The following is a 27,980-nucleotide window of genomic DNA, read 5'->3' on the forward strand; positions in this document are numbered from 1 at the left end:
TATTTGTGAGTTTCCTACACTGTGCAAGGGGTTGGACTAGGTGACCCTGGAGGTCCCTTCCGACTCTAGGATTCTATAATGCTGAAAGAGATGAATCAGTGTTCTGATTCTGTCAAAGTAGGGTGGTTGCCAGTTCCCGCTCAAGAAATTCTTGGAAATTTGGGTGCAGCAGGGCTTTTTTTTTTTTTTTTTTTTTAGCAGGAACGCAGTTTTGGCTGGCTTGGCAACAGAGGGTGTGGCCTAATATGCAAATTAGTTTTGCTGAGCTTTTTCTACAAATAAGTTCTGTGTGAAACAATGGTGATGTCAAGGGGTGTGGCTTAATGTGCAAATGAGTTCCTGCTGGGCTTTTTCTACGGAAAAAGCCCCAGGGGGCAGTGTTTGGGGAGGGTGGAGTTTAGGGATGGGAGGGAGATCAGCGGGTATGGGATTCCCTAGAGGCCACCCCCAGAACTGCCGTTTTCTCCAGGGGGACTGATTTCTGTAGTCTGGAGATCAGTCATAATTAGGGTTGCCAATTCAAGAAATATCTGCAGACATTGGGGTGGAGCCAGGAGACTTGGGGGTGGAGCCAGGAGCAAGGTTGTGACAAGCATAATTGAACTCCAGAGGGAGTTCTAGCCATCACATTTAAAGGGACCACAGACCTTTCAAATGCCTTCCCTCCATTGGAAATAATGGATAGGAGCACCTTCTTTGGGGCTCATAGAATTGAACTCCCTGGTCCAATCCTTTTAAAACTTGGAGCGTATTTTGGGGAGAGGCACTGCACACTATGCTGCAAATTTGGTGCCTCTACCTCAAAAAGCAGAGCCTCAGATACTCATGGAACAAATCTCCATTATATGGTATACCCTATGGAAATTGGTCTTCATAGGGAATAATGGAGTGTCCAGCGGACATTTCCCTCCCCCCCTGCTTTCTGATGACCCTAAAGCAGGGGGGGGGGCTCCAAACTGGTTGATCCCCTGCCCGCATGTGGGGACTGGCAACCCTAGTCATAATTCCAGGAGATCTCCAGGCTCCACCTGAAGGCTGATAACCCAATGCAGCTTTACATATCCAACATGTAGTGACTTTTGTTGACTTGACTGTAGATTGCATGCAGGACATTTCCAGTCAAACTGCCTCAGGCTGGCGTCTATTAAATGGTTTGTCTTGTCTTGGTTTTCCCCCCCGCATCCACTTTATCCCTGCAGTAACCTTGTCAGGCAGATTAAGCCGAGATAGAGAGAGTGTCTAGCCCCAAACCACCTAGTGCACTCGTGATGACTGTGTTGGGATTGGAAATTGGGACTCTTTGATCCCTGTCTGGTTCTTTGACTCCTATGCTATTTCTCAGGTGTTGGGAAAGACTTCCCTGCCTGAGACCCCGCAGAGGTGCCGTCAGTCAGATTAGACAAAACAGCACTAGATGTGCGGCCAGGAAGGCAAATGCACAGGCAGCTGTTGATCTTGTCCATTTGCAGGGTTGAACCAGCAGAAAGGCTTGCTCAGATGAGGCAGAGCATAAAAAGAGCAGTGGTCCTGTAGGTATGAAAAGTCCAAGATTGTGAAGGGCTTAGTATGTAAGAACATAAGAGAAGCCATGTTGGATCAGACCAGTGTTCCTTCCAGTCCAACACTGTCTCACACAGTGACCAAAAACCAGGTGGCATCAGGAGGTCCACCAGTGGGGCCAGAACTCCAGAAGCTCTCACACTGTTGTCCCCCAAGCACCAAGAATTCAGAGCATCACTGTCCCAGACAAAGTGTTCCATCTCCTTTTAAGAAGGATAAAGCTGGAATGGGTCCAGAGGAGGGCGATGAAGATGGTGAGGGGTCTGGAGACCAAGTCCTATGAAGAAAGGTTGAAGGAGCTGGGCATGTTTAGCCTGGAGAGGAGGCAGCTGAGAGGTGATATGATCACCATCTTCAAGTCCTTGAAGGGCTGTCATATAGAGGATGGTGTGGAATTGTTTTCTGTTGCCCCAGAAGGTAGTACAAGAACCAATGGGTTGAAATTAAATCAAAAGAGTTTCTGGCTCAACATTAGGAAGAACTTCCTGACCATTACAGTGGTTCCTCAGTGGAACAGGCTTCCTCAGGATGTGCTCTCCTTCCTTGGAGGTTTTTAGATGGCTATCTACAGCAGTCTTTTGTAGAAAAATAGGTGGTGGAGCTCATCCAGGGATTGTTATGCAGCTGCAATATTATTCAATGGACAAGGAGGTGGAACTCTCAGAAAGGTTGAGGAGCTGTGCTCCTGTGAGCTCCCACTGAATCTGAGGCCTGGCCATCTGACAGCAATGAAGATCCTGTGAATTTAGGGGGAGGTATTTGTGAGTTTCCTGCATTGTGCAGGGGGTTGGACTAAATGATCTTGGAGGTCCCTTCCAACTCTATGATTCCATGATTCCTTGTGGACAATATGGAATAACCAGTTCTTTGAACTGAAGCCAGTAGCTCATAGGCAGCCCATGGAGTGACTACAGAATGGGTGTAATGTGTATACATGTTTCACCGAGCTCCTGATAATTGCCAAGCTGTGGCACTCTGTTCCAACCAGAGTTGCTGAGCGGACTTGAAATGCAGGCCCATCCTTTAACCGTTGCATGGAGATCCTGCATGATGTCCTAGCTGTTTAGAAGTCAAAGGCTCATGCTCTGTCAAGCAGTGATCGTAGAGACAACCTCAGGTCAACTGAAAACATGTTGACTGTTGTTCACTGCAGATGAATGGCCCTGCATTGTGGCCGTGGCCTGGTGGGGTGCTAGGCATGCATTAGCAAAGGGTGTGGGGCTACAGGAGTGAGATGTGTCAGCCAGTACGGAACACCAGTATAAGACAGATGGCACTGCGGGTGGCATTTAAGGCCCACTGTGGGAACTTTTCTGGAAAAAGACAGGGAAGGCTGTTGTGCTCTTGTCTGAGCTTTTCTTCTTGTCTGAGAACTGCAAAGCGACTGCCGAACAATGCTGCGACAACGAGAGAACCTGCAGGGTTTTTGTGTGATTCTATTGTGGCCTCTTTAGCGGCCGTGAAAAGAAAGCATGATTTGAAGATCTCAGTCTCCATCGTTTAGCCATTGTGAGCTCCCAGTGTATGATTTGCCCTTCGCAAGAGTACAAATGTACCTTAACCGTGTTCCAGTGTTGCTCTGGAAATATAAAATATTGTTAAATCAGTCCTGCAAAAATCTCAAAGCTGAACTGGACTTTTTTTGTTGTTGTTTTTAATCCAGGGGGATTTTTGTAGCTGGAACTCCTTTGCCTATTAGGCCACACGCCCTTGATGTAGCCAATCCTCCAAGAGCTTACAGGGTTTTTCTTACAGGGCCTACTGTAAGCTCTTGGAGGATTGGCTACATCAGGGGTGTGTGGCCTAATATGCAAAGGAGTTCCTTCTACAAAAAAATCCCCAAACTTGTTTAACTCACAGCTCTGCAGATCTTAAAGATCCCTAGCTTCTTAGAAAGGAGATTGATTAACCAAATGTACCTCAGGTCCTGTCCTTGCTTTATAACCTTTATTTGCCAGAGATTTTATCCTTTTTCTCTGTTCTAGTTTTTGTACTCAAGCAGGTGAACCTATGTCTGGACAAGAACTAGGGTTGCCAGCTCCGGGTTGGGAAGTTTCTGGAAATATTGGAGGTGGAGTCTGGGGAGGGAGGGGTTTGGGGAGGGGAGGGGCCTCAGCAGGGTATAATCCCATAGAGTCCAACCTCCCAGCCTACCATTTTCTTCAGGGGAACTGATCCCTGTAGCGATATTTCAGGATGCAGGTACAGGAAAGCAAAATCTAATCCAAATAAGAAAAGGAAATCCCTCCTCACAGAGAACTAAAAATTAGGGTAGAGCCTTCTGTCTCAGAATATGCCAGTTTTGTAAAGAGAAGCATTCTAGTGCTTGTATGCACACAGCCCCCAAATACTGGCAAATTTAGGAACAGATGCCATTTGGGGTCTACACTCAAGCAGTTTAAAATCAAATGAGCAGTTGAAAATAGAATAAATTCTGCATCAGCAAGTATAGCATACATATTTGCTACTAAAGGGTTCCTGTGTGTACCAGGGTTGCCAGCCTCCAGGTGGGGCCTGGAGATCTCCAAGGATTTCAACTGATCTCCAGGCTACAGAGATCAGTTCCCCTGAGAAAATGGCTGCTTTAGAAGGTGAACTCAATGGCATTCTATCCCACTGAGATCTCTCCCCTCCCCAAACTTCCTGTTCCTTGGGTTCCACCTTCCAAATCGCCAGGAATTTCTCCAATCTAGAGTTGGCAACCCTAAGAAAGAAGACAGTGACTTCTCAAGATGTCCACTGGAATTCCTGGCCAAGCAGGTGTTTGTATCCAGAGAACTAGTAATGAACAAAATTTGAACTCTTTGGGATCTAAAGAGGGCACCTTCATTATTTTCTGATACCCCTCTCTCCAAAAAAGCCCACACCAGCCTGGGGTTCTGTTAAGGTCTGGTAAGCATGTGGCTTCATAAACCATTAAAACGGAAACCAGACAAAACTCTTCTACAGGCTTAAAAATCCAGACTGGGCAAGAAGTCTGTGAGACTTGAAAACTTGCATTCTGTGATGTGAGCACTTTGATTCCAATTAATATATATGTTAACTGACAGTGCAAACCTATGCAGAGTTAGTCCAGTCTATATCAACTGATTGCAATAGTTACTTAATACTGTGGACCACCAAAAAGCCAAATCAGTGGGTTCTAGATCAAAGCAAACCTAATGCTCCCTAGAAGCTAAAATGACCAAACTTTTGGTCACATTATGAGAAGACAAGAGGTGCTGGAAAAGACAATAATGCTAGGAAAAGTTGAAGATCATGATCACAACCCTCAGTTTACAAGACCTGAGCAAGGCTGTTAACAACAGGGCATTTGGGAAATCATTAATTCACAAGGTTGCCGTGAGTTAGAAGCAACTGCACAGCACATAACACACACACACAACTCTGCATAGGAATGCATTATAAATCAGTTTATCTAGAGCGACTGGTTAGAGTCATTTTTAACTTTAATGCTGTGTCTGTTCACAGCAGTATGAAAACATACATGCATCATGCATATCAGATGAAATACTTACGTTTTGGATGTGTCATTCAACTACATTTGCTTTGTCAGAACGAATGTTCTGAGATTACATCCAACAGATTAATCAACTAGAAATGCATCTGCTTAACTGGTTCTGGCCAGCAATAACACTTTCAATCAGGTATTCAGAAAGTTAAAGTCATGCATGTTTGTATTTAAAGTCATTCTGGAGCTGGTACTTTATTGTAGCATAGAATGGGTGGGGGGATTAAAAGGTAGTTTTCCCTTCTAACAGCGTAGCGGCTTTTGTTGGTTAAATTGGTAGGTATATTTCATACTTCCTTCAGAACCTCAGAAAGGCACTCATTGAAGCGATGTAAATATGTAAATTGACTTAATCAATTAATTCGTGCATTGAAAAGCAGATGTTTAACCAGAAATTATTTAATCAGTTTGCAGTCCTAGACTCTGAGCTGGGGACAGACGTTCATTGTGAAAGCACCTGGAAGTCTCTCAGATTTGCATCAGAATGGCCCACTCTGGGGACATCCCTGTCCCCCCCCCCCCAACAAAAAAGGAGGAGGGAAGAGTACTGAACACCAGGAAAAAAAGCATTGATAGCAAAGCCAGTATGGCACAATAGGAATAGATGGAGTGTAGGAATAGGATTGGGGTGTGGGGTGCAATTTCAAATTACCCACTCAGCCATGAAATTCATGGAGTGTCTTTGGGCCGGTCATTCCCACTTGGCCTAACCTACCTCAACAGGTTGTCATGAGGCTAAAATGAGGGAGAACCATGCACACCACCCCAAATTTCTAGGAGGAGGGACAAGACGAAAATGTGGTTTCATTAGAAAATCCCAGCACTTTCTCCCCAGATCTTCTTCAGCAGAATCAATTACTTATACAACCGGTTCCACAATAAACCCTGTCAAATAATTAAGTAAAACTGCAACATGAATCACATCAGCTGAAACACTACTTATACCTATGCGATAAAACAACTAGAGATGGGTACAAGTCACAAAAATGTGGTTCAGTTCATGGTTCGTGGGTGAACCACAAACCAAATGACAAACTCCACAAACCCAGCTGGCTCACGTATGAACTGAACTGGGTTTGTGAGGTTCATGCCCCAAACTGCTGAGCCCTCAGCTCAGTTGTCTAAAGAGCTGTTCTTGGGCAGCCAGACTCAGGCTTGGAGGCGTTTAAACCGCTGCTTTCTGCTCCCTGCGACTTTTTGTGGAGAAAAGAATGCAATGGCTTAAATGGCTCCCAGCCATTTCAACAAAACAGCTTTTTAAATATATATATATTGGATTGGACATTGGATTTATATCCCTCCCTATACTCTGAATCTCAGAGTGTCGGAGCAGTCACAATCTCCTTTACCTTCCCCTCCCACAACAGACACCCTGTGAGGTAGTTGGGCTGAGAGAGCTTTCCCAGCAGCTGCTCTTTCAAGGACAACTCCTATGAAATCTATGGCTGACCCAAGGCCATTCCAGCATGTGCAAGTGGAGGAGTAGGGAATCAAACCCGGTTCTCCCAGATAAGAGTCCACGTGCTTAACCAACTACACCAAACTGCCTCACCAGTTTTGTTGAAGAGAATGAAGCAGGGGTTTAACCCCCTGTTTTCTGCTGTTCTTGAACCCCCATGAACCGCATCAAAATTTTTGAAAATTCATAGTGGTTCTTAAGTTTGCAAACATTGCTTCACAAACCACATATCAGCCAAAATCTCGGATGAACTTTAGTTTGCCAGCCTGTTTGTACCCATCCCTAAATAGTCCAATGTTCCCTCTAAGCTGCAGAATCTTGTAAGCAAAAATTCTACTTTGTGAGCTACTGGCATTAAAGCAGTGAGCAACTGGCGTTAAAGGTGTGAGCTACTGCATAAATTATTGTGCTCCTGAGCTATTTTTCCTGAGTTAAGGCAAAAATGTGTGAGCTGGAGGCTAAAAATTTGTGAGCTAGCTCACACTAATTCAGTTTAGAGGGAACACTTAATATAACCCTTTTTGTAAGGAGCCAAAATACCTATTCCCAACAAAACCACCATGAGTAAGAATGCTATGAAACTGTTTTGCACAAGTCTATAAAATTGTCTTTTAAGATCATCATGAATATGTTATTATGTGGGTATAAGTAGCACTTTTAGTGATGCCTCTTTAATTAATTTTGGTTAGGATTTGCTGTCTGTTTGGCTTTGTGGGCCTTTGTAGATTCTGCTGAAGAAAATCTGCAAAAACGTATTTGTGTGCTTTGAAATGCCTAGTGAATCTTATTGGTTTTGCCCTCCAAATTATTTCTGTTCCCCTGTCACTTAGAGATGGGCTTGCATGGAAATTGCTCTGTTGAAGAGCATAGTTTTAATTACAGGGGATGACATGCAGTGTAAAGCTGGTGCTTTTATCTTGTTTACTCCTTTTCCCTTGTAGGCCGGGAGTTTCTAAGTGAAGATGAATACTTGGAGATCACAGGGATCACCAGGTACCAATCTGGGGACTATGAATGCAGTGCTGCTAATGAGGTCGCAATACCGGATATCCGGAGGGTAAAAGTCACCGTAAACTGTAAGTACTGTACCATATGGAGCACCAGTTAAAAAAATCATAGACCGATTTCACACTACGCTTGTTCCAGGGTAGGGAACACTTTTGCTACCAGGGCTTCGCTCTGTTTTCGCACAAGTTGCCCCGGAGCTGCGATTTGACGCGCCACTATTCTGCAGCAAGCGGAAACCACTTGTCATCATATCCCACTTGCTGCTGAATAGTGGCGCGCCAACTCGCAGCTCTGGGGCAACTTGTGCAAAAATGAAGCAAAGCCTTGGTGGCAAAAGGGCTCTCCACCCCAGAACAAGCATAGTGTGAAATCAGTCACAGAAACACAGAGCTGGAAAGGGCCCAAGGCTTATCTACTCTAAACCTCTGCACAATACAGGGAGTTAAAAGAAGAAGACTGCAGATTTATACCCCGCCCTTCTCTCTGAATCATAGTCTCAGAGCGGCTTACAATCTCCTTTATCTCCTTCCCCTACAAAAGACACCCTGTGAGATAGGTAGGGCTGAGAGGACTCTCACAGTAGCTGCCCTTTCAAGGACAACCTCTGCCAGAGCTATGGCTAACCCAAGGCCATTCCAGCAGGTGCAAGCGGAGGAGTGGGGAATCAAACCCAGTTCTCCCAGATAAGAGTCCGCGCACTTAACCACTACACCAAACTGGCTCCAAAGCACACACACACACTCTTCCAGTGACCCTTCTTTATGCTATGCCTAGAGGAAGGCAAAAACCTTCCAGGATCCCTGGCCCATCTGACCTGGAGGAAAGGTCCTTCCTGACCCCAAAGTTTTACCTGGACATGTAAGAAAGGACTATGAGAGATGAGCACTAATTCATCCCTTCCTGCACCCCCCCTCTCACAATCTGCCTAAATTCATAGTGATAACAACAGGGCTACAGCTAAACTGTGAGTCACAGAATCGGCATTGCCATCAGGTGGCCATCTAACCTCTGCTTAAAAACCTCCAAAGAAGGAGAGCCCACTACCTCCTGAACCTGTCCCACTGAGGAACTTAGCTGAAAAATCTTTTGATTTAATTTCAACTCAGTGATTTTGATCCAGCCTTCTGGGGCAATGGAAAACAACTCCGCACCATCCTCCACCTGCTCCATAGTAACATTCAGCAGTCATACAGTATCCCCCAAAGTACTTGTGCCAGCACTAGGGCCTTTTTGGTTCTGGCCCCCTATGTGGTGGAACTCTGTCTTGTGAGTCTCAGGCCCTGCAAAACTTGGTTCGGTTCTGCAGGGCCTGTAAGACCAAGATGTCCCACTGGGCATATGGTTGAGGACAGTGGCAGTTGGAGAGATCAGCTGGCGATTGAGAGCCAGTTTGGTGTAGTGATTAAGTGCACAGACTCTTATGTGGGAGAACTGGGTTTGATTCCCCACTCCTCCACTTGCACCTGCTGGAATGGCCTTGGGCTGTCACAGGAGTTGTCCTTGAAAGGGCAGCTTCTGTGAGAACACTCTCAGCCCAGTCTACCACACAGGGTGTCTGTTGTGGTGAGAGAAGATATAGGAGATTATAAGCCGCTCTATATCTCTGATTCAAAGAGAAGGGCAGGGTATAAATCTGTAGTCTTCTTCTTCTTCTCTCTCTTTCTCCCCCATTTCTTATTCTCCATTTCCTCTCCTTCCACACTGTCTGTCTTGTTTCTCTTATCCTGTTCCTTCCTGTCTTGATCTTACCCTCTTCCTTTTTTCCTCCCTTCCTTGCCTTTCCCCCCTAAGGCTTCTTTTTTTTCCCATTTACTGTTGGGACATGCTTTTCTCTGTGCTGGTTGCTTCTCCAGTTGCCCACCTCTGATGGATTGTCAGGGCACCATCTGATATATTAGACTGACTTTTTTTTTAAGTGTAATATTTGGATTTTAAACTGTTGATCTTATTGTATATTTGGTTGTTGGAAGCCACTCTTTGTCCTGCTCATCCAGGAAAGGAGTGAGATATAAGCTGAATAAACAAACAAATAGAATTTCCTGCCTCCAAACTGTGTTGCGGTTGGAAGTGTTCAGCTTATTTTACAAATTAGGCAATTTCTAGTTCTGTCTTTTAACCACAACTCAACCCCAAGTCACATTTCATTTCTGAAATACCAATGGAGGCTGAATCAAGAAGAAATAGAGCTTTCTCATTCACTTAGAATCATAGAATCATAGAATTGGAAGGGACCTCCAGAGCCATCTAGTCCAACCCCCTGAACAATGCAGGAAACTCACAAACACCTCTCCCTAAATCCACAGGATCTTCATTGCTGCCAGATGGCCATCTAGCCTCTGTTTAAAAAACTCCAAGGAAGGAGAGCCCACCACCTCCCGAGGAAGCCTGTTCCACTGAGGAATCGCTCTAACAGTCAGGAAGTTCTAACAGTCAGGAGAGCCAGTTTGGTGTAGTGGTTAAGTGTGTGGACTCTTATCTGGGAGAACCAGGTTTGATTCCCCACTCCTCCACTTGCACCTGCTGGAATGGCCTTGGGTCAGCCATAGCTCTGGCAGAGGTTGTCCTTGAAAGGGCAGCTGCTGGGAGAGCCCTCTCAACCCCACCCACCTCACAGGGTGTCTGTTGTGGAGGAGGAAGGTAAAGGAGATTGTGAGCCGCTCTGAGACTCTTCGGAGTGGAGGGCGGGATATAAATCCAATATCTTCTTCTTCTTCTTCTTCTTCTTCTTCTTCTTCTTCTTCTTCTTCTTCTTCTTCTAATGTTGAGCCAGAAACTCTTTTGATTTAATTTCCACCCACTGGTTCTGGTCCTACCTTCTGGGGCCACAGAAAACAATTCCACACCATCCTCTATATGACAGCCCTTCAAGTACTTGAAGATGGTGATCATATCACCTCTCAGCCGCCTCCTCTCCAGGCTAAACATGCCCAGCTCCTTCAACCTTTCTTCATAGGATGTGGTCTCTAGACCCCTCACCATATTCATCACCGTCTGGACCCGTTCCAGCTTGTCTATAGCCTTCTTAAAATGTGATGCCCAAAACTGAACACAATACTCCAGGTGAGGTCTTACCAGAGCAGAGTAAAGCAATACCTTCACTTCACGTGATCTGGACACTATACTTCTGTTGATACAGCCCAAAATTGCATTTGCCTTTTTTTGCATTTGCCTTGATCTCCTGTAGATTTCTGGACCTTGTCAAAGTGTTCCTGAGAGTTGGGAGAACCTCCAAGGCCAGTGGGGGCTGCAGGCTGAAGGGGAAAGTGGGGAGATCTCAGATCTCTGTGCAGGATTGCCAGCTCTGCCCCTCCCTCAGCAACTGGAGGTGCGGGAGACAGGGTTGCCAGCTTCAAGCTGGGAAACTTCTGGAGATTTGGAGGAGGAGCCTGGGGAGAAGGGGACAATGCCTTAGAGTCCATCCTCCATTTTCTCCTGGGAAACTGCCCTCTGTAGTCTGGAGGTGAGTTGTAATCCCCAGCTCCCACCTGGTGGCTGGCACCCTTATCTCTTTGGAAGCAGAAGTGCTTTCCAATCATACAGTGGCACCATAGACCCAACCCCTGAGATTTATATAATGAATACAGATACAGTATAATGACTAGAAGCATACACAAAACCCAGCTAATTTCCATCAGACATTCTGCAGAAAGTGTATACCTGAGATATATCTGATAACAGTTTTCCCTCCTTGTGGATCTTGTAGTGGGGGTGGTAGTAGTATATATGCCAAAACAATGACCACAACGACAACAGAACATCTCTCTGATGGTTAAAGAGCCCCGCGGCGCAGAGTTTTAAAGCTGCAGTACTGCAGTCCTAAGCTCTGCTCACGACCTCAGTTTGATCCCTGATGGAAGCTGGGTTTTCAGGTATCCGGCTCCAGGTTGACTCAGCCTTCCATTTTTCCGAGGACAGTAAAATGAGTCCCCAGCTTGCCGGGGGGAAAGCGTAGATGACTGGGGAAGGCAATGGCAAACCACCCCGTAAAAAGTCTGCCGTGAAAATGTTGTGAACGCAACGTCACCCCAGAGTCGGAAACGACTGGTGCTTGCACAGGGGACCTTTCCTTTTCCTTTCCTGATGGTTAACATTGAACATGGTACATTACAATATCCTTGCCTTGGGAAAGAAATGTAAGCAACTTTAAAAAAAAATGACTTAAATGATATTTAAAAAGAACACACATTTCATTGCATTGTTGGACAATTGGCTAACTTGGTGAGAAATCGGAGCCCAGATGTTTTAAGCTCTTGGAAAAGCATGTCCACAAAAGCGTCTCAGTATTTCCTAGGAGAGTTCCCTCCTAACCTTTTCAGTGAAGTCAGAGATCAGGATTTCCCTCTCAGCTTATCCTTTTTTGGCTAACAAAAAGTCCAACATCCACTTCTCAAATCCTGGTCTCAGAGAAAAGGAGGATCAGAAGAGAGAAGGCAGCATCAATCAATCAAGCCAATTCCATTTCCAAATCCAAAAACCTTTATTGGTGTAACCAATCAATCAAGCCATTAATTTCATTTACGGCCCTCCTTTCTCACGGAGACTTAAGCTGGATCACAAAAATAAAAGCGATGACTTGGAAAGCAGAAGATACCCAAGGAAAAATGCAGTCAGACAAGGAGTATAGAAATTAGGAAACGATACAAACGGAAGGCTGTCTAAGGAATAAATATCCCATCATGCAAAAGCAGACCATAAAGGTAGAACACGTATTGTGGCGCAGAGGGAAATAAAAGGGGTTAACAGAGAATGACATGAAAAGAGAGTAAAATGTGTCATAACTGCTTTTCCACAAACAAGATAGTGAGGTGGACTTCCTGAGTTTAGTAATCACATAAGAGGCCCTCAAGAGTGTGCTGAGTTGGGCAGCTGTGGTGTTGGTATCAGCATCCCACTGAATCCTTTCAAAATATGATGTGACCCTCTGTAAAGCTTTGGCTAGAGGGAGTCTGTAGACAACAGAGGCCATTGCATACCCCATAATTCTCTGCCAGGGCTAGTTCTCTGGCTAAGGTACTCCTGAAAGTATTTGGGGAGGGGGCTTGATTCACTTCCAGCCACTAGCAGCATGAGAGGAAACCAGTGTTCCCTCTAAGCTGAGTTAGTGTGAGCTAGCTCACAGGTTTTTTAAGCCTCCAGCTCACACTTTTTTGTCTTAGCTCAGGAAGGACAGCTCTAGAGCAAACTAATTAATGCAGAAGCCAAATCGCTCACAACTTTAATGCCAGTAGCTCACAAAGTAGAATTTTTGCTCACAAGACTCCACAGTTTAGAGCAGGGGTCCCCAAGCCCCATGCCCCAGACCAGTACCGGTCCATGACCCAAGGTAACCAGGCCACCAGCCTTGCTGCCCCCCTACGGGACCCCACAGCCCCCCCACCCCAACCCCTGCAGCACCTCCTCCTCCCTCCATTTTTACGATGTTAAGCTGCGGAAAGCACCTTCCAGGCTCTTTAAAAGCTCACACGCATGCCGGCATTAGCTGTGAGTGACCAATGGACAAGCGACGCTAACCTTGGTTCCGGAGGTGGCTCCCACCCACCACGGTTTCCCTCGCGGATCAGCTGATCGGCGGGGGGGTGAGCTTTTAAAGAGCCCAGAAGGCGCTTTTACTTAACATTGTAAAAACTGAGGGAGGAGGAGGCACTGCCGGGGGCGGCGAGGCTGCGCGGTACAAGGGGGGAGAGGCCAAATTCAGTTCCCCCACCCTGCTGGCCCTGGGGCCGTGGTGGGTGGGCTGGCTGGTTCCTGCTGCCAAAAAGGTGGGGGACCACTGGTTTAGAGAGAGCATTGGAGGAGACATGTCTGAGCCTTGCCTGAGGTGGCAAAATACCTTGGACCTACACTATAGTCTGTGCTCAAACCGTTCTCCAGAGGGCTTCAAAACAGACAACCATTTTTTTTAACTGAGATGATACTGGGGTACATTAATAAAAAAGGGATCATTCTGTGCACCACAGGAGAAATGAGGCCTTTAAGTGTTAAGAAACGGAATGCATTATTGTCTGTCTCCAACAACCTCAAATACTAAGTAGCCTTTACCTACACAAAACTTGAAAGCTCTTGAGCAGAACCAATAGAGAATAGGCCTGCTTGTGCATCCAGAATAGCATTGAAGAAGCAAAGACTAGGATGAAGGCTCAGCCATTTTTAATAATATTGTTTCAGGATATGTAATAAAACAGTCAAAGTGCACAAAAATTTCACCCCTGTAAACCTCAGTAAAGGAGAACAGAAACCTGGACATGCAAAGCCCAACAGGGGAAATACTCAGAGATACAAAAATATGGATGTGCCCAGGGATGCCAGCCTCCAGGTGAGACCTGGGGATCCCCCAGAATTACAGCTCATCTCCAGACTCAAGAGAGAAAATGGCTGGAGAAAATGGCTGCTTTGGAGGGTAGATTTTATGGCAATGTACCCAACTGAGATCCCTGTCCTCCCCGGGCTCCATCACCAAATCTCCAGGAGTTTCTCAATCTTGATCTGCCACCCTAACCTCCATTCCATGCTGGTGGCCAGGAGGGACCCGACAACCCTAATGTGGCCTCATCAGGGAAGTGGCTGAAAAGCAGGCCAACTTCAAGCAGAAATTGCAGCTATTCAAGACTGCGTAATTGCCACCGGTAACAATCAAAATCCACAACAAACATACTTTTGGAAAATGCAAAGCTAAACCAGAAATGACGGGCTGCAAAATAACAGCTTAAGCAACTTCCATAGACTTAGAATCATAAAATCATAGAGCTGGAAGGGACCTCCAGGGTCATCTAGTCCAACCCCCTGCACAATGCAGGAAACTGACAAATGCCACACACACCCCAAATTCACAGGATCCTCGTTGATGTCAGATGGCCATCTAGCCTCTATTTAAACACCTCCAAGGAAGGAGAGCCCATCACCTCCCGAGGAAGCCTGTTCCACTGAGGAATCGCTCTAACGGTCAGGAAGTTCTTCCTAATGTTGAGACGAAAACTCTTTTGATTTAATTTCAACCCATTGGTTCTGGAGCTACCTTCTGGGGCCACAGAAAACAACTCCACACCATCCTCTGTATGTGACAGCCCTTCAAGTACTTGTAGATGGTGATCATACCACCTTTCAGCCACCTTCTCTCCAGACTAAATATGCCCAGCTCCTTCAACATTTCTTCATAGGACTTAGTCTCCATCCCCCTCACCATCTTCGTTGCCCTCCTCTGGACCCATTCCAGCTTGTCTATATCCTTCCCACTCCCCAACTTTTGCTTTAAAAAGGGGTACTCTTTCTTCCACATGTTGTCATCCAGTTTCCAGGTTTTTCCATCTCACAGTCAGCCTGCTTTACTACAGATCTTTTTTGGAGGTCCCTGCCACATCAATGTCATTTTCTGCCCCCATGGCAACTTCTTTCTGCCACACCCCCAAAGGATTTTAATTACTATAGTGCTATAACAGGTTTTTTTTTTTTTTTTTAATAGCCCTGTAGTGACACAGCAATAGAAATGGCAGTTTATGGCAAAATGAGTACAGGGGTGGTGGGGGGACCCATATGGATGCTCTGCTGCTAATACATGCAAAACAATGCATTGCCATGTGCATTCAGCCCTGTTACCAAAGACAGGTTGCCAAAATAAATCAATCAATCATCACATTGATATGGTATGCCATAATCACTTTAGAATTACCCCAAAGAATATTGGGAAATGATTCCTTGAGCTATGCTCTCACAGAATCTTTCTCCCCTAAGGCTTTCTTCCCAAAGATACTCAACAATTTGTTTTAAGCAGGGCTTTTTATAGAACTCATTTGCATATTAGGCCACACCCCCTGACATCACCATTGTTTTGCACAGGATTTTTTTTGTAGAAAAAGCCCAGCAGGAATTCATTTGCACATTAGGCCACACCCTCTGACACCGAACCAGCCAGAACTGCATTCTTGTACAGTCTTGCTCAAAAAAAGCCCTGATTTAAAAAGTCATAGGCCGTTTTCCCACATACCTTACCCCGGAGCGACGTCCCTCTTCACCGCGCTGCGTCTGCGCGGATTTCGCACAAACTGCTGCGCAGCACCAGGAAGAGCCGCGTAGTCCCGGGGCTTTTGCGTCGCAAATGTAAACCGCCAAAAAGCAGGTTTACATTCGCGACGCAAAAGCCCCGGGACTACGCGGCTCTTCCTGCTGCTGCGCAGCAGTTTGTGCGAAATCCGCGCAGACGCAGTGCGGTGAAGAGGGACGTCGCTCCGGGGTAAGGTAAGTGGGAAAACGGCCAGAGTCTTTGTTAGGTCCTGGAAAAGGACCATAACTCCAAAGAATAGAGGACTGGCTGGAGAAACTGAAGTGTACCATTGACCAAAGTAACCTGTATGTTGCATGATAAAAAGTTAGATAAATGCAATAAAATGGAATGATATTGTGACTAGCATAGAACTTAATGATGGTTATTTGACTTCTTTACAGAACTGCAGATTAATTTCTACAGTTTTGTATCCAACTTTCTTTCTACTGAATAAAATTTCTATTTAAAACAAACTCATAAAAAACAGAATTAACCTTTTCCCTAACAATGTAGTCTTTGTCCAGTTATTGCTAAAGCATTTATAAGAGACAAACCTATCAGTTACAATAGACCAGACAGAATCCTGGTGAATTAATAACAAAACTAAAAATTTTACTATGGTAGATATTATAATACTTCTCACACATAAATGCAGCAGGAGAAACGTTGAGAATAAATACGACAATAACTGTAAAAATAAAATATGTCTGGGAGCTCAAGTCTCTCCATTTGTTACCCCTGTTAAAATTAGCGACAGGTGTTGTTCCAAATATCCTGAAGCTAACACGAATGCCATTATTTATCACTTAGGAAATAACCAAGATATTCTTAAAGAACAGTTAATGCTCCTTACAGAAAGAGGCTTGAGTTACGGAATTTCTACTTGTTTAAGTGCTGGAGATACTATGAAGAAAATGGGAAACCCGTAGCCACAGTATGGAATAAATATTCTACATGCAGTCTTTCTGATTGGTCTGTCGTTTCTTCTGAAAGGGTCAACATGCGAATTTTTGCCTTTGCACGCGAGTCCCGGACCCCCAGATTAATCCGGGATGTGGTGTTCATGTTCTAAAGCAGGAATGTTAGGTCCTCTGCCCCTTTCAGAAGAAATGGTGATTGTGCATACCAAGAGGATTGCACATAGAACACAGTCAAACATACATGCGGTCAAATATAATGACTGAGAATGACTCTCTGTAATTCCATAAACTCAAGAACTATATGTGGTTGTACTTTATGACTCCAGGAAGTGCTCTGGAGAGAGCCAGTTTGATGTAGTGGTTAAGTGTGTGGGCTCCTATCCGGGAGAACCGAGTTTGATTCCCCACTCCTCCACTTGCACCTGCTGGAATGGCCTTGGGTTAGCTGTAGCTATCCCAGGAGTTGTCCTTGAAAGGGCAGCTGCTGTGAGAGCCCTCTCAGCCCCACCCAGCTCACAGGGTGTCTGTTGTGAAGGGAGAAGATATAGGAGATTGTAAGCCTCTCTGAGTCTCTGATTCAGAGAGAAGGGTGGGGTATAAATCTGCAGTCGTCTTCTTCTTCTTGAATGTGTTTCCTTCCCACCGAGCCCCAGTCAGGTCAGTTGGTGGCCAAATATGCAATCTAAACGTCTAGCTGAGACTTCTGCAGGATCAGCCAGCTGGTTTCTTCAAGACGTTGGACTAATTCTCCTTTCCTCCTGCAGACCCTCCGTCCATCTCCAACGCCAAGAACACAGGAGCCTCGGTCGGCCAAAAGGGGATCCTGCGCTGCGAAGCCTCTGCTGTCCCCGTAGCAGAATTTCAGTGGTTCAAAGAAGAAACCAGGTATCTTAGCAAAACTTCAGAGCTATCAGAAGGGGTCTCTCAAGAACGGCAGGTTTATGTCCTTGGCTGGAAGTGCCTCGGCAAGAGCAGCGTTGTGCCATATCAGTAGGGCTGAAATGGGACAAAGGTTCGGTCCCACAGATTTACTTAGGTTCCAGGCTTAGTTCTGATTTACATGAGAGATGTTAAAGGGCGCACCTCTGAGCATATGCAAAGTACCGTTCATTCAGCTAGCAACCCCCTTCTCCCATATATCTGAACCTGCACATCAGAAGCTATTAATTTCACACATGCAATAAGGCTGTTGACCTAGAACAGGGGTGGCCAAACTTGCTTAACGTAAGAGCCACATAGAATAATGTCAGGTGTTTGAGGAAGGAAGGAAGGAAGGAAGGAAGGAAGGAAGGAAGGAAGGAAGGAAGGAAGGAAGGAAGGAAGGAAGGAAGGAAGGAAGGAAGGAAGGAAGGAAGGAAGGAAGATAGATGGGGAGGGAGAGGTGGAAAGAAAGCAACTTTAAATCCATTCTCCAAGTCACTGGTTTAAAGAGAGAAATGCCTTCTCCAAGCCAACTGAAGGGGCAGCGGAGGTTTCAAGAGCTACACAAGATGTGTGAAAGAGCCACATGTGGCTCCTGAGCTGCGGTTTGGCCACCCCTGATCTAGGCCCTGTGTTTTTCCTCCTCCCAGATTAGCTAATGGACTGGATGGTGTGAGAATCGAGAACAAAGGTCGGATGTCTACGCTAACCTTCTTCAACGTTTCAGAGAAGGATTACGGCAACTACACCTGCGTGGCCATCAACAAGTTGGGGAACACCAATGCCAGTATAATACTGTATGGTAGGTACACGATCTGTGCCCACAGGGCATCCACATGACACACCTTACTGGTACAGTTGAAGGTGGGGGGAATTGGATTCTTGGGATCTGAAAGTTCAGAAAAAGAGCTACATCTCTTTAAGATGGGAGCCAGCCTCTGACTTTGATATTGCCCAGTGGCAGTGCCATCCCGAGTTAACACTTTTTAATCCAGTAAAGTCAGTGAGCATAGAAGGGTCTAATTCTGCTTAGGATGGCACAGTCTATTGCACAGTGCAGTGTGGTAGAGGGTCCCATGGGTATTTCCTTTAGTCCAGAAGGATTTTATCAAATCTGTGATCTCAAAATCGGGACAGCGAACTGTAATGATTAGTTGGAAGCCTTATTTGCCGGGACTGGAAGAGCTGTGATTTTAAGTTTTCATTTTGTTGAGAAATTGGAGATTGGCCCCAAACATTGGATAGAGTCATTTTACTTTGAACACGTTTTGCAAATGAGAGACCTCAGATAGCTTTACTGCTTTAAAACAGTGTTGACACAATAACACTACCCTTGTAGACATAACATGTTTTTGTACAGGGCCACTTTTTAAAATTAACATATAACTGTATGACTAAAACCCTGCAGTTTCCCACAATGTACATTCATTTTTTAGTAAATATACCTTTAAAAAAAATGGACCTTCTTTAAAATACATTGTTTGAGGCTAATTTACTACCATACTGAAGCACAGAAAGCATCTGTTTTGTGCATCTATAGATCCTGGAACAGAAATATCCTTCCCACTACATCAGTTAATCGCTGTTTTCCTTTCCTTGCTTCAGCACTGTACGAAAAAGCATATATTTAATTATGACCATCTCCACCTATGTCAGTCTTCTGTTTTCAAAAGTTCCAGTCCTGTCGAGGTCACTTTGACATATGCCAAAGGAAGTACCCATGACTTGTGCGTGTTTTGCCACATCTCCCAATATAACTCTCAAAGCACTGACTCATTTATCTGCCCCGCAGAAAAGTTTAGGAGCACTCCATGTGATACTCCCTCTAATTCTCCCCCCCCCCACTACTAAACACAGCAGTTCACATTCTTATCAGAATATAACTGCTGTAATCTTAAAACAGCAAAAAGCTGGATCTAGGGGATCACAGTGAATCAGAGAAGTACAAAGAAAAAAACACACGATTGTGCTGTAACTCAGTAGTCAGTATAAATTAACAGAGTTCCAGAATGGCATACAACAAATTCTCAAAAGTCCCCTGTAAGCTCAAGATGAATTTGTTGTATCATTCTGGAACTGTGTTAAGTTGTTGCTGTGTCTTTTGGAAAGAATTCCATGTATAGAGCAGTGTTCTCTCTAAGCTGAGTTAGTGTGAGCTAACTCACAGATTTTGTCTCCAGCTCACACATTTTTGTCGTAGCTCAGGAAGAATGTCGTAGGTCAGGTCAGAGCACAATAATTTATTCAGTAGCTCACAACATTAATGCCGGTAACTCACAACTTTAATATCAGTAACTCACAAATTAAAATTTTTGCTCACAGGACTCTGCAGCTTAGAGGGAACAATAACACCAATTGTTTGTGGCAGTGTGTCATCCATATAGAAATTTTTATATTAAATCTATAAATAGTACTAATCATTATATTGAATGAAATTCAATTACTGAGTCTTTATTGAGTTACAATACAGTGTTTTTCTCTTTGTAATCTTGAAATGTGCAATGGGCAGATTGCTGCCAAGTGGGGCTTCTCTGTTAATGAGCAGTTGCTCACATGCATAGCTTAGAGGGAACACTGATGTTTATCTCTAAGGTTGGTGTCTCACCATCAGTGAGATGCATGTGTTTTGCACAATGGAAGCGCACATAAATAAAGGGCAATCAATGTCCACCTTTGGGGCCACGAACAGAAAGCAACCAGTACAGAGGGTAGCAAAGTTAGACAGGATGCTTCTTGCAAAAACCTGCTCAGGCTTAAGAGTATTATATGCAGGAGTGAAAACAGCCGTGGAGCAAGCCAAGCTGAGTGGTCCCTCAAGCCAGCTCTGTAGCAGTCACTCTACCCAGCAGTGCATTATTTCACCCACTGCGTCCTCCTGAAAACCGGCAGGAGGCCAGGCGAAGATAAGAACATAAGAAGAGTCCTGCTGGATCAGACCAGTGGTCCATCTAACCCAGCATCCTGCCTCACACAGTGACCAACAAAGGGCCATAGAGGACAAGGCCTTCCCCCAATGTTGCCTCCTGGCAGTCGGATTCATCCTTCTGAACATGGAGGTTCCCTTTAGTCACCATGGCCAGTAGCCACTGACAGATCTATCCTCCATGAATCTATCTAATCCCCTTTTAAAGGTGTCTGTGGCCATCACTATATCTTCTGGGAGTGAATTGTGCATTTTAATCACTCTCTGTGTAAAGAAGCATTTCCTCTCGTCCACCTTGAGAAACATGGTGACCTGAGACCAGTTACTATTGCTGATGAAGAGTCTGAGCCGGGTGGCCTGTGAGGCTCTGGCAGAGATGCTAGAGCTGAATGGTGCTTGCTCTCAGCTACTAGAGGCCCTCTGGGCCCACTGGGAGACTTCCTTATAAGTCAAATGGCCAGTCCTTCCCGTGGTTAAAAGAACAAAACATCAATTAACAGAGTACCCTAGTAGCACTGTGTGCTTTACAAATCAGGCCATGGCTAAAGATTATGGCTTTTTTGTAGCAGGCCATCTAACCCAGCATCCTGCATATTAGACCACACATCCCTAATGTAGCCAATCCTGGATCTTACCGAAGGTCCTGTACAAAGAGCCCCATAAGCTCTTGGAGGATTGGCTACATCAGGGGTGGGTGGCCTAATATGCAAAGGAGTTCCTGCTACAAAAAAAGCCCTGCTGAAGATAATTGGGGGGGGGGAGGGTTTTGAAGAACAGTTTGTCTACCCCCAAATGGCTGCTATTGCTTGTGTTTTCAGAACACAGAATTAAGGCGGTGTCTCCACTGATCCTATTGCCATTTTATTAAAGCAAATACAAGTTATACTCCTGCAAACGCTTTCATTAAAAAAAAAGAGAGAGAGACAGGAACCATACACTCCCCAGCACTATGTTCTATGTTAGCATGCCAAGTCTCACCCATAACATTCATCGCTGTGGTCTCTGTTTAAATTTATATGGGTCATCTTTCTAATAATCCATCCGTCCATCCATTCAGCTGTCTGAAAATATGAACTACATTTTCCCCTCTGTTTTTTTCTCCCTTTCCTGTTTTCTCTCCTGCTCCTCCCTCCTCCGTGTCCATTGTCTTCTGTTTTAGAACTAAGTGAACCTCCAACATTGGCAGGTTGGTACAGCATGGCTGCTTCCTTAATTTGCTCGCAATATGCCAATTGCCGCTACGCCAAGACAGGAAAGGGCCGGGTCCCAGAACTGTCCACTCACGGGCTTGTTATGGATTGGGATTTAGAGGTGATATCCAGACAAGTGCAAGGGAGGAACTAAGGCAGTAATCTTAGGGACCAGTTAAGACATCCAAACTCAAGGTTGGATCGGGGATAACATTGTTGTGGAAAGTGCTGCTGAGCTGCCTACTTAGAACAACCCTATAGGGCTTTTGAATCAAGACACGATCGGAGGTGGTTTGCCGTTGCCCGCCTCTGCATAGCAACCCTGGACTTCCTTTTTAATAAATAAATAAATAAAACTTCATTGAAACAAATAGGGGTTGCACAACAAAGGGGATAATACAATAGGGAAATCATATCAATGAAATCAATGTACAGCAGGTGCCATTATTCCAGTGATATACAAAAGTGATAAAAATCAAAAGAAATACAGAAGTATATGTCAATACATCAGATAAAGCAAATCCTGAAAAAATGCATTTATTTATTTATTTTTGGAATAACATTTTGCCATGCCAAAGAATCCACCGCAGGATACCAGAGAGCTTGAAATTTTTGCTGATAGTTTGCTAAATCTGGCATTAAGGAGTTGTGTGAGACCTTGCCATAAACAATAGACTCCCAGAGTGTATTTTGCCATTGTTGAATTGTGGGGGGCTCTTTGTCCCGCCATTTTGCGACAATAACCAGTTCAGCAGTAGAAAGTGAGTGTGAGATTTAGGCAGAGGTTAACTTGTTATCCTGGACTTCCATGGTAGTCTCCTATCTAAATACCAACCAGGGCTGACCCCGCTTAGCTTCCAAGACCCAATGAAATCAAGCTCCGCTGGGCAATCCAGATCAGGGTGGGGATATTGTAATTTCCGTAAAAAATGGCAGGGAGAAAAATAATTCATGGCTCTTGATATCTATCTAAATTAAGACTTTTTTTGCTGAACATGGGGAGGCTGCTTTAAGCTGTTCTGATATTAGAGACAATGAACTTTTAAGGGTCATTTTAAAAAAAACCTTATTGAATCCCGGTTCTCTGAAATTTCTTCCAGTTCCCAATCCCCAGGTGGGCGCAGGGGATCCCTAGGTTTGGAGACCCTCCCCCCGCTTCAGGGTCATCAGAAAGCGGGGGGAGGGGTGGGAAATGTCTTCTGGGAACTCTATTATTCCCTATGGAGATTTAGTCCCATAGAAAATCATGGAGAATTGATCCGCGGGTATCTGGGGCTTGGGGGGGGGGGCTGGGTTAGAGGCACCAAATTTTCACTATAGCATATGGAGACTCTCCCCAAAATATCCCCCAAGTTTCAAAAAGATTGGACCAGGGGGTCCAATTCTATGAGCCCCAAAAGGTGCCCCTATCCTTCACTATGGAAGGAAGGAATTGAAAAGGTGTGCCGTCCCTTTCAATGTGATGGCCAGAACTCCCGTTGGAGTTCAATTATGCTTGTCACAGCCTTGATCTTGGTTCCACCCCTAATGTCTCCTGGCCCCACCCCCAAAGTCTCCTGGCTCCACCCCCAAAGTCCCCAGATATTTCTTGAATTGGACTTGGCAACCCTACTTCCAGTGTGCCTTTCAAAATAAAGCCACTTCAGAATAGGCAGAGAATGTGAAATGCATGGAGAACCAAGACAGTAACCTGCCTACATGGTCCTGTTGCAGAAGACTGTGAGCCAAATGAAACAGGATGGTAGCCACAGACCCATCCCATGGCTACCACCATTTCAGATGCATTTGTTGTAGTTGTAGTAGTAGTAGTTGTTGTTTTTAAAGCCTGAGGCTCAATCCGGATTGGGCGTGCCATGTAGCAGTCCCAGGAGCTCTCATTCTTCCCTAGTGCCTTTTTTGGTGGTGAAAAAGGCATGTGGGGAGGGAGTCAAGAGTTTCAGGGGCCATGGTACCAAAAGACCAATCCAAAATGGGCCTCATGGCTATTTTTAAATAACTACAAATGCTTCTAAAATGGTGTCATCCATCCATGGGATGATGATGAAGAAGATGATATTGGATTTATATCCCGCCCTCCACTCTGAAGAGTCTCAGAGCGGCTCGCAATCTCCTTTACCTTCCTCCCCCACAACAGACACCCTGTGAGGTGGGTGGGGCTGGAGAGGGCTCTCACAGCAGCTGCCCTTTCAAGGACAACCTCTGCCAGAGCTATGGCTGACCCAAGGCCATTCCAGCAGGTGCAAGTGGAGGAGTGGGGAATCAAACCCAGATAAGAGTCCGCACACTTAACCACTACACCAAACTGGCTCTCCAGCCATGGCCACCATCACATTTAGTTGGGATCTGTGTAAAGCAAAAAAAGCAAGCAAGCAAGAAGGGGGTGGGAAGGCAGTAGGCCAGGACAAGCGTTAAAACAAAAGTCAGATGCGCCAAAATGATTTCAAACTGTGCATGAGATCAAGTGGAACGGACTCTGGTATTAATCTGTAATCTGAAAAGCAGCAGAAGGCACAGTGGGGAAGAGATAACAAATGTTTGTGTCTTGACCCAGAGAAAGGAGAAACAGAAACAGATGTAGAAAACTTCCTGGGGCACAAAGCTGGGCCCTGACTTGGTTCTCTGCCTGAGATACCATCTCTTGACCTGTGAGGGAAGGAAGGAAAAAGAAAATGTAAATCCCTCTAGAGTAGCTTACAACTTCCAATGAGTTTGGTGTTGCAAGAGAATGGATTTTTCAGGTCAACAGGTTATTCTGTAACTAATTCACTGGCAGAACATATTTTCTGAGTCCAACAAAAGTGTATTCAAGTTATGAGCTTTCACGGGCAGGCACACTTCCTCAGATACATGGAAATGGAAGTTAAAGTTTCACATATATGTTTTATATAAAGTTGTGTGTGTGTATGAAATGTGTATCTTCCATTTCTGTGTATCTAAGGAGGTATGGAAAGGAAAGGTCCCCTATGCAAGCACCAGTCGTTTCCGACTCTGGGGTGACCTTGCTTTCACAACATTTTCATGGCAGACTTTTTACGGGGTGGTTTGCCATTGCCTTCCCCAGTCATTTACACTTTCTCCCCAGCAAGCTGGGGACTCATTTTAAGAACATAAGAGAAGCCATGTTGGATCAGGCCAACGGCCCATCAAGTCCAACCCTCTGTGTCACACAGTGGCAAAAAATGTTATATACACACATACACTGTGGCTAATAGCCACTGATGGACCTGTGCTCCATATTTTTATCTAAACCCCTCTTGAAGGTGGCTATACTTGTGGCCGCCACCACCTCCTGTGGCAGTGAATTCCACATGTTAATCACCCTTTGGGTGAAGAAGTACTTCCTTTTATCCGTTTTAACCTGTCTGCTCAGCAATTTCATCGAATGCCCACGAGTTCTTGTATTGTGAGAAAGGGAGAAAAGTACTTCTTTCTCTACTTTCTCCATTCCATGCATTATCTTGTAATGCAACCGACCTCGGAAGGATGGAAGGCTGAGTCAACCTCGAGCCGGCTACCTGAAAACACTCTGCGCCACAGGGCTCTTTCTAAGAAGGTGTACCTGCCTACAAAAGTTCATACCTTGAATAAACTTTTGTTGGCCTTAAAGATGCCACTGGGCTTCACATTTGTTCTTCTGCTTCCAACCAACACGGCAGCCCACCTGGATCTAATTCACTGGCAGTCATCAAAGCAGCGGCTGGACGGACACTTGACAAAGGGTACTTTGGACTGATCCTACAATGAGCAGAGGGTTGGACTGAATGGCCTGTATTGTCCCTTTCAGGTCTATGATTTTATGATTCTGTGCTTCTAGAATATACATGGAGGCTGTGCTTAGGGTTGCCAATCCCCAGGTGGGGGCAGGGGATCCCCCAGTTTGGAGGCCCACCCCCCACTTCAGGGTCGTCAGAAAGCAGGGGGAGGGGACGGAAATGTCTTCTGGGAACTCTATTATTCCCTATGGAGATTTATTCCCATAGAAAATCATGGAGAATTGATCCGCGAGTATCTGAGGCTCTGGGGGAGGCCCTGTTTTTTGGGGTAGAGGCACCAAATTTTCAGTATAGCATCTAGTGCCTCTCCCCAAAATACCCCCCAAGTTTCAAAAAGATTGGGCCAGGGGGTCCAATTCTAGGAGCCCCAAAAGAAGGTGCCCCTATCCTTTATTTCCTATGGAAGGAAGGAATTGAAAAGGTGTGCCGTCCCTTTAAATGTGACGGCCAGAACTCCCTTTGGAGTTCAATTATGCTTGTCACAGCCTTGATCTTGGCTCCACCCCTAATGTCTCCTGGCTGCAACCCCAAAGTCCCCAGATATTTCTTGAATTGGACTTGGCAACCCTTGCTGTGTTCAAAGGGTTTAGGGTTTCATAAAGGTTACTTAGAAGGAGGAAGTGCCCAGTAGCTATCCTGCTCATGTTACAAGCAAATTGGGTCTTGAGTTGTGTGTCTTGTGCAAGCACTTTCAAAGCCCTGGAGATGAACGTCATCTAAGAACAAAGGCATAATTTAGTATTAGGAATCCCTTTAGAGCAGGAGTGGGGAACATTTTTTCTGCTATTTGAATATTTATAACATCATTTGTGGGCCATACAAAATTATCAACTTAAAAAGCAATGCTCCACCGAGGGAGAACAATTCAGGCCGGCAAAATTAATGCAAATAATTGTGTGTTTTTTTTCTATTTGAAGTCATAATTTGACACATATGGCCTCCCACCTTAGGCAGATGCCTAGGTCCAGGGCTTTTTTGTAGAAAAAAACCCAGCAGGAATCCTAGGAGGCCACTGCACAGCACAGCTGGGCCCCACAATCCTTGCTGGCCAGCCAGGCCCCAGGGAGGCTACCACATGGCTCAGCTGAGCCCAGCAATCCCCGAGGGCCAGAGCAAGTGATCTCGGCCCTCGGGCTCGATGTTCCCCACCCCTGCCTTACAGCATATCTACACGACAGACATAACATGGGCTTTTGTCTCTCCCAGAAAACGTAGATGGGGCGGTGGTTGTTAGAATCACTGCCACGGAATCCTCCACACAACATACCAAACTACACTTCCCAAGGTTCTTCCAGGCAAGTCCAGACAGCTCAACTGGTATAAACTGATGTGTTATTAAATGTGGCTCTTACTATCTCCCAGGCTGGGGATGGCCAGCAGTGATAATTTCTCAACTCTGCCATTTTAACCTGGAAAAAAAAAATCCCTTCTACAGATCGAGCCTGCGGTTGTTCATATTTACAGCATTTTTAGTTTCCTCAGTCTGGATTTTTCCTGCAAAATGCACACCGTTTTTCACCAGTCTGTATTATACATCATCCACACAAGTGACTTATCCCACATACATGGTGTAAACGTATATTTAAAAAATCATATGGCAGACATACATGGTACAAATGAATTTACAAAATCCATAGCAAGAAGCAGAGAACTGAAAACAAAAATATAAATGGCTCTAAAAAGAAAGTCAACAGGGAAGATTTACACATTCCTAATGGAATATGGGGAAGGGCCAGAATGTGTGTTTCACTGTTTTTGTTCTCTTGTTATGAAGTTAAAAGAAACAGGTGAATCTAGCAGCTGTAACCTGAGCATGCAAGGATAAGGTACGAATGTGCGTGGGAAATGGACAGCAGATACCAGTTTTTAAGAAAATGCTGATTACTAGTTCATCTGTTTGAATTGTTAACACATCCTATGATTCCTGGGGACTCGCAGTGCAAAACAGCATGTAGTGATTAATGGAAACATTTAAACGTGATTCAAAACAACAAACTCAGCTCAAACAATGGATGCCTGAACAGAGAACATGTTACATTCACGCAGAGGTGCATTTCTATCTATCTCAAGATCCTTTTAGTATCCATGGACCGTAAAGAGGGCCCCAGATAGAACCTGGGAATCTCCCGGGATTGCAGTTTATCTCCAGATTACAGAGATCAGTTCTCCTGGAGAAAATGCAGGCATTGGAGGGTGGACTCTGCTATGGCATTGTACCACTGTTAAGGTCCCTGGCCTCTCCAGATGCCATTGCCAAATCTTCAGGAGTTTCTCAACCTGGATTTGGCAACCCTACTTACCATTACGCACTGCTGACCATGGGAGGACCTGGCAACCCTAATAAAAGTAAAGGTAGTCCCCTGTGCAAACACCAGTCATTTCCGACTCTGGGGTGATGTCGCATCACGACATTTTCACGGCAAACTTTTTACGGGGTGGTTTGCCATTGCTTTCCCCAGTCATCTACCCTTTTCCCCCAGCAAGCTGGGTACTCATTTTACCGACCTCGGAAGGATGGAAGGCTGAGTCAACCTTGAGTCGGCAACCTGAACCCAGCTTCCGCTGGGATCGAATTCAGGTGTTGAGCAGAGCTTAGGACTGCAGTACTGCAGCTTTACCACTCTCCTAATAGACAGGAATAAATATCAAACCATCGCTGATGTGCTTGCTTCTACTGAAT

The 27,980-nt window shown here is 45.2% G+C and overlaps 1 protein-coding gene across 5 annotated transcripts in view; it reads left to right on the plus strand.

Annotated features, from left to right (window-relative positions):
• The window catches only part of OPCML (opioid binding protein/cell adhesion molecule like), a 1,347,090-nt gene that overhangs the window by 1,303,186 nt on the left and 15,924 nt on the right, over positions 1 to 27,980 (plus strand). For 4 of the 5 annotated variants that reach the window (XM_060251103.1, XM_060251105.1, XM_060251104.1 and 1 more), the window contains 4 exons: positions 7,472 to 7,606; positions 17,258 to 17,378; positions 18,065 to 18,216; positions 21,497 to 21,523. In XM_060251103.1, the coding sequence (XP_060107086.1) occupies positions 7,472 to 7,606; positions 17,258 to 17,378; positions 18,065 to 18,216; positions 21,497 to 21,523 (435 nt within the window). The remainder of the gene's footprint in view (positions 1 to 7,471; positions 7,607 to 17,257; positions 17,379 to 18,064; positions 18,217 to 21,496; positions 21,524 to 27,980) is intronic. The other variant, XM_060251102.1, reaches the window with a different exon arrangement.

This window comes from Heteronotia binoei, chromosome 12 (genome assembly GCF_032191835.1).
Source record: "Heteronotia binoei isolate CCM8104 ecotype False Entrance Well chromosome 12, APGP_CSIRO_Hbin_v1, whole genome shotgun sequence".
In the NCBI taxonomy this organism is placed as follows: domain Eukaryota; kingdom Metazoa; phylum Chordata; class Lepidosauria; order Squamata; family Gekkonidae; genus Heteronotia; species Heteronotia binoei.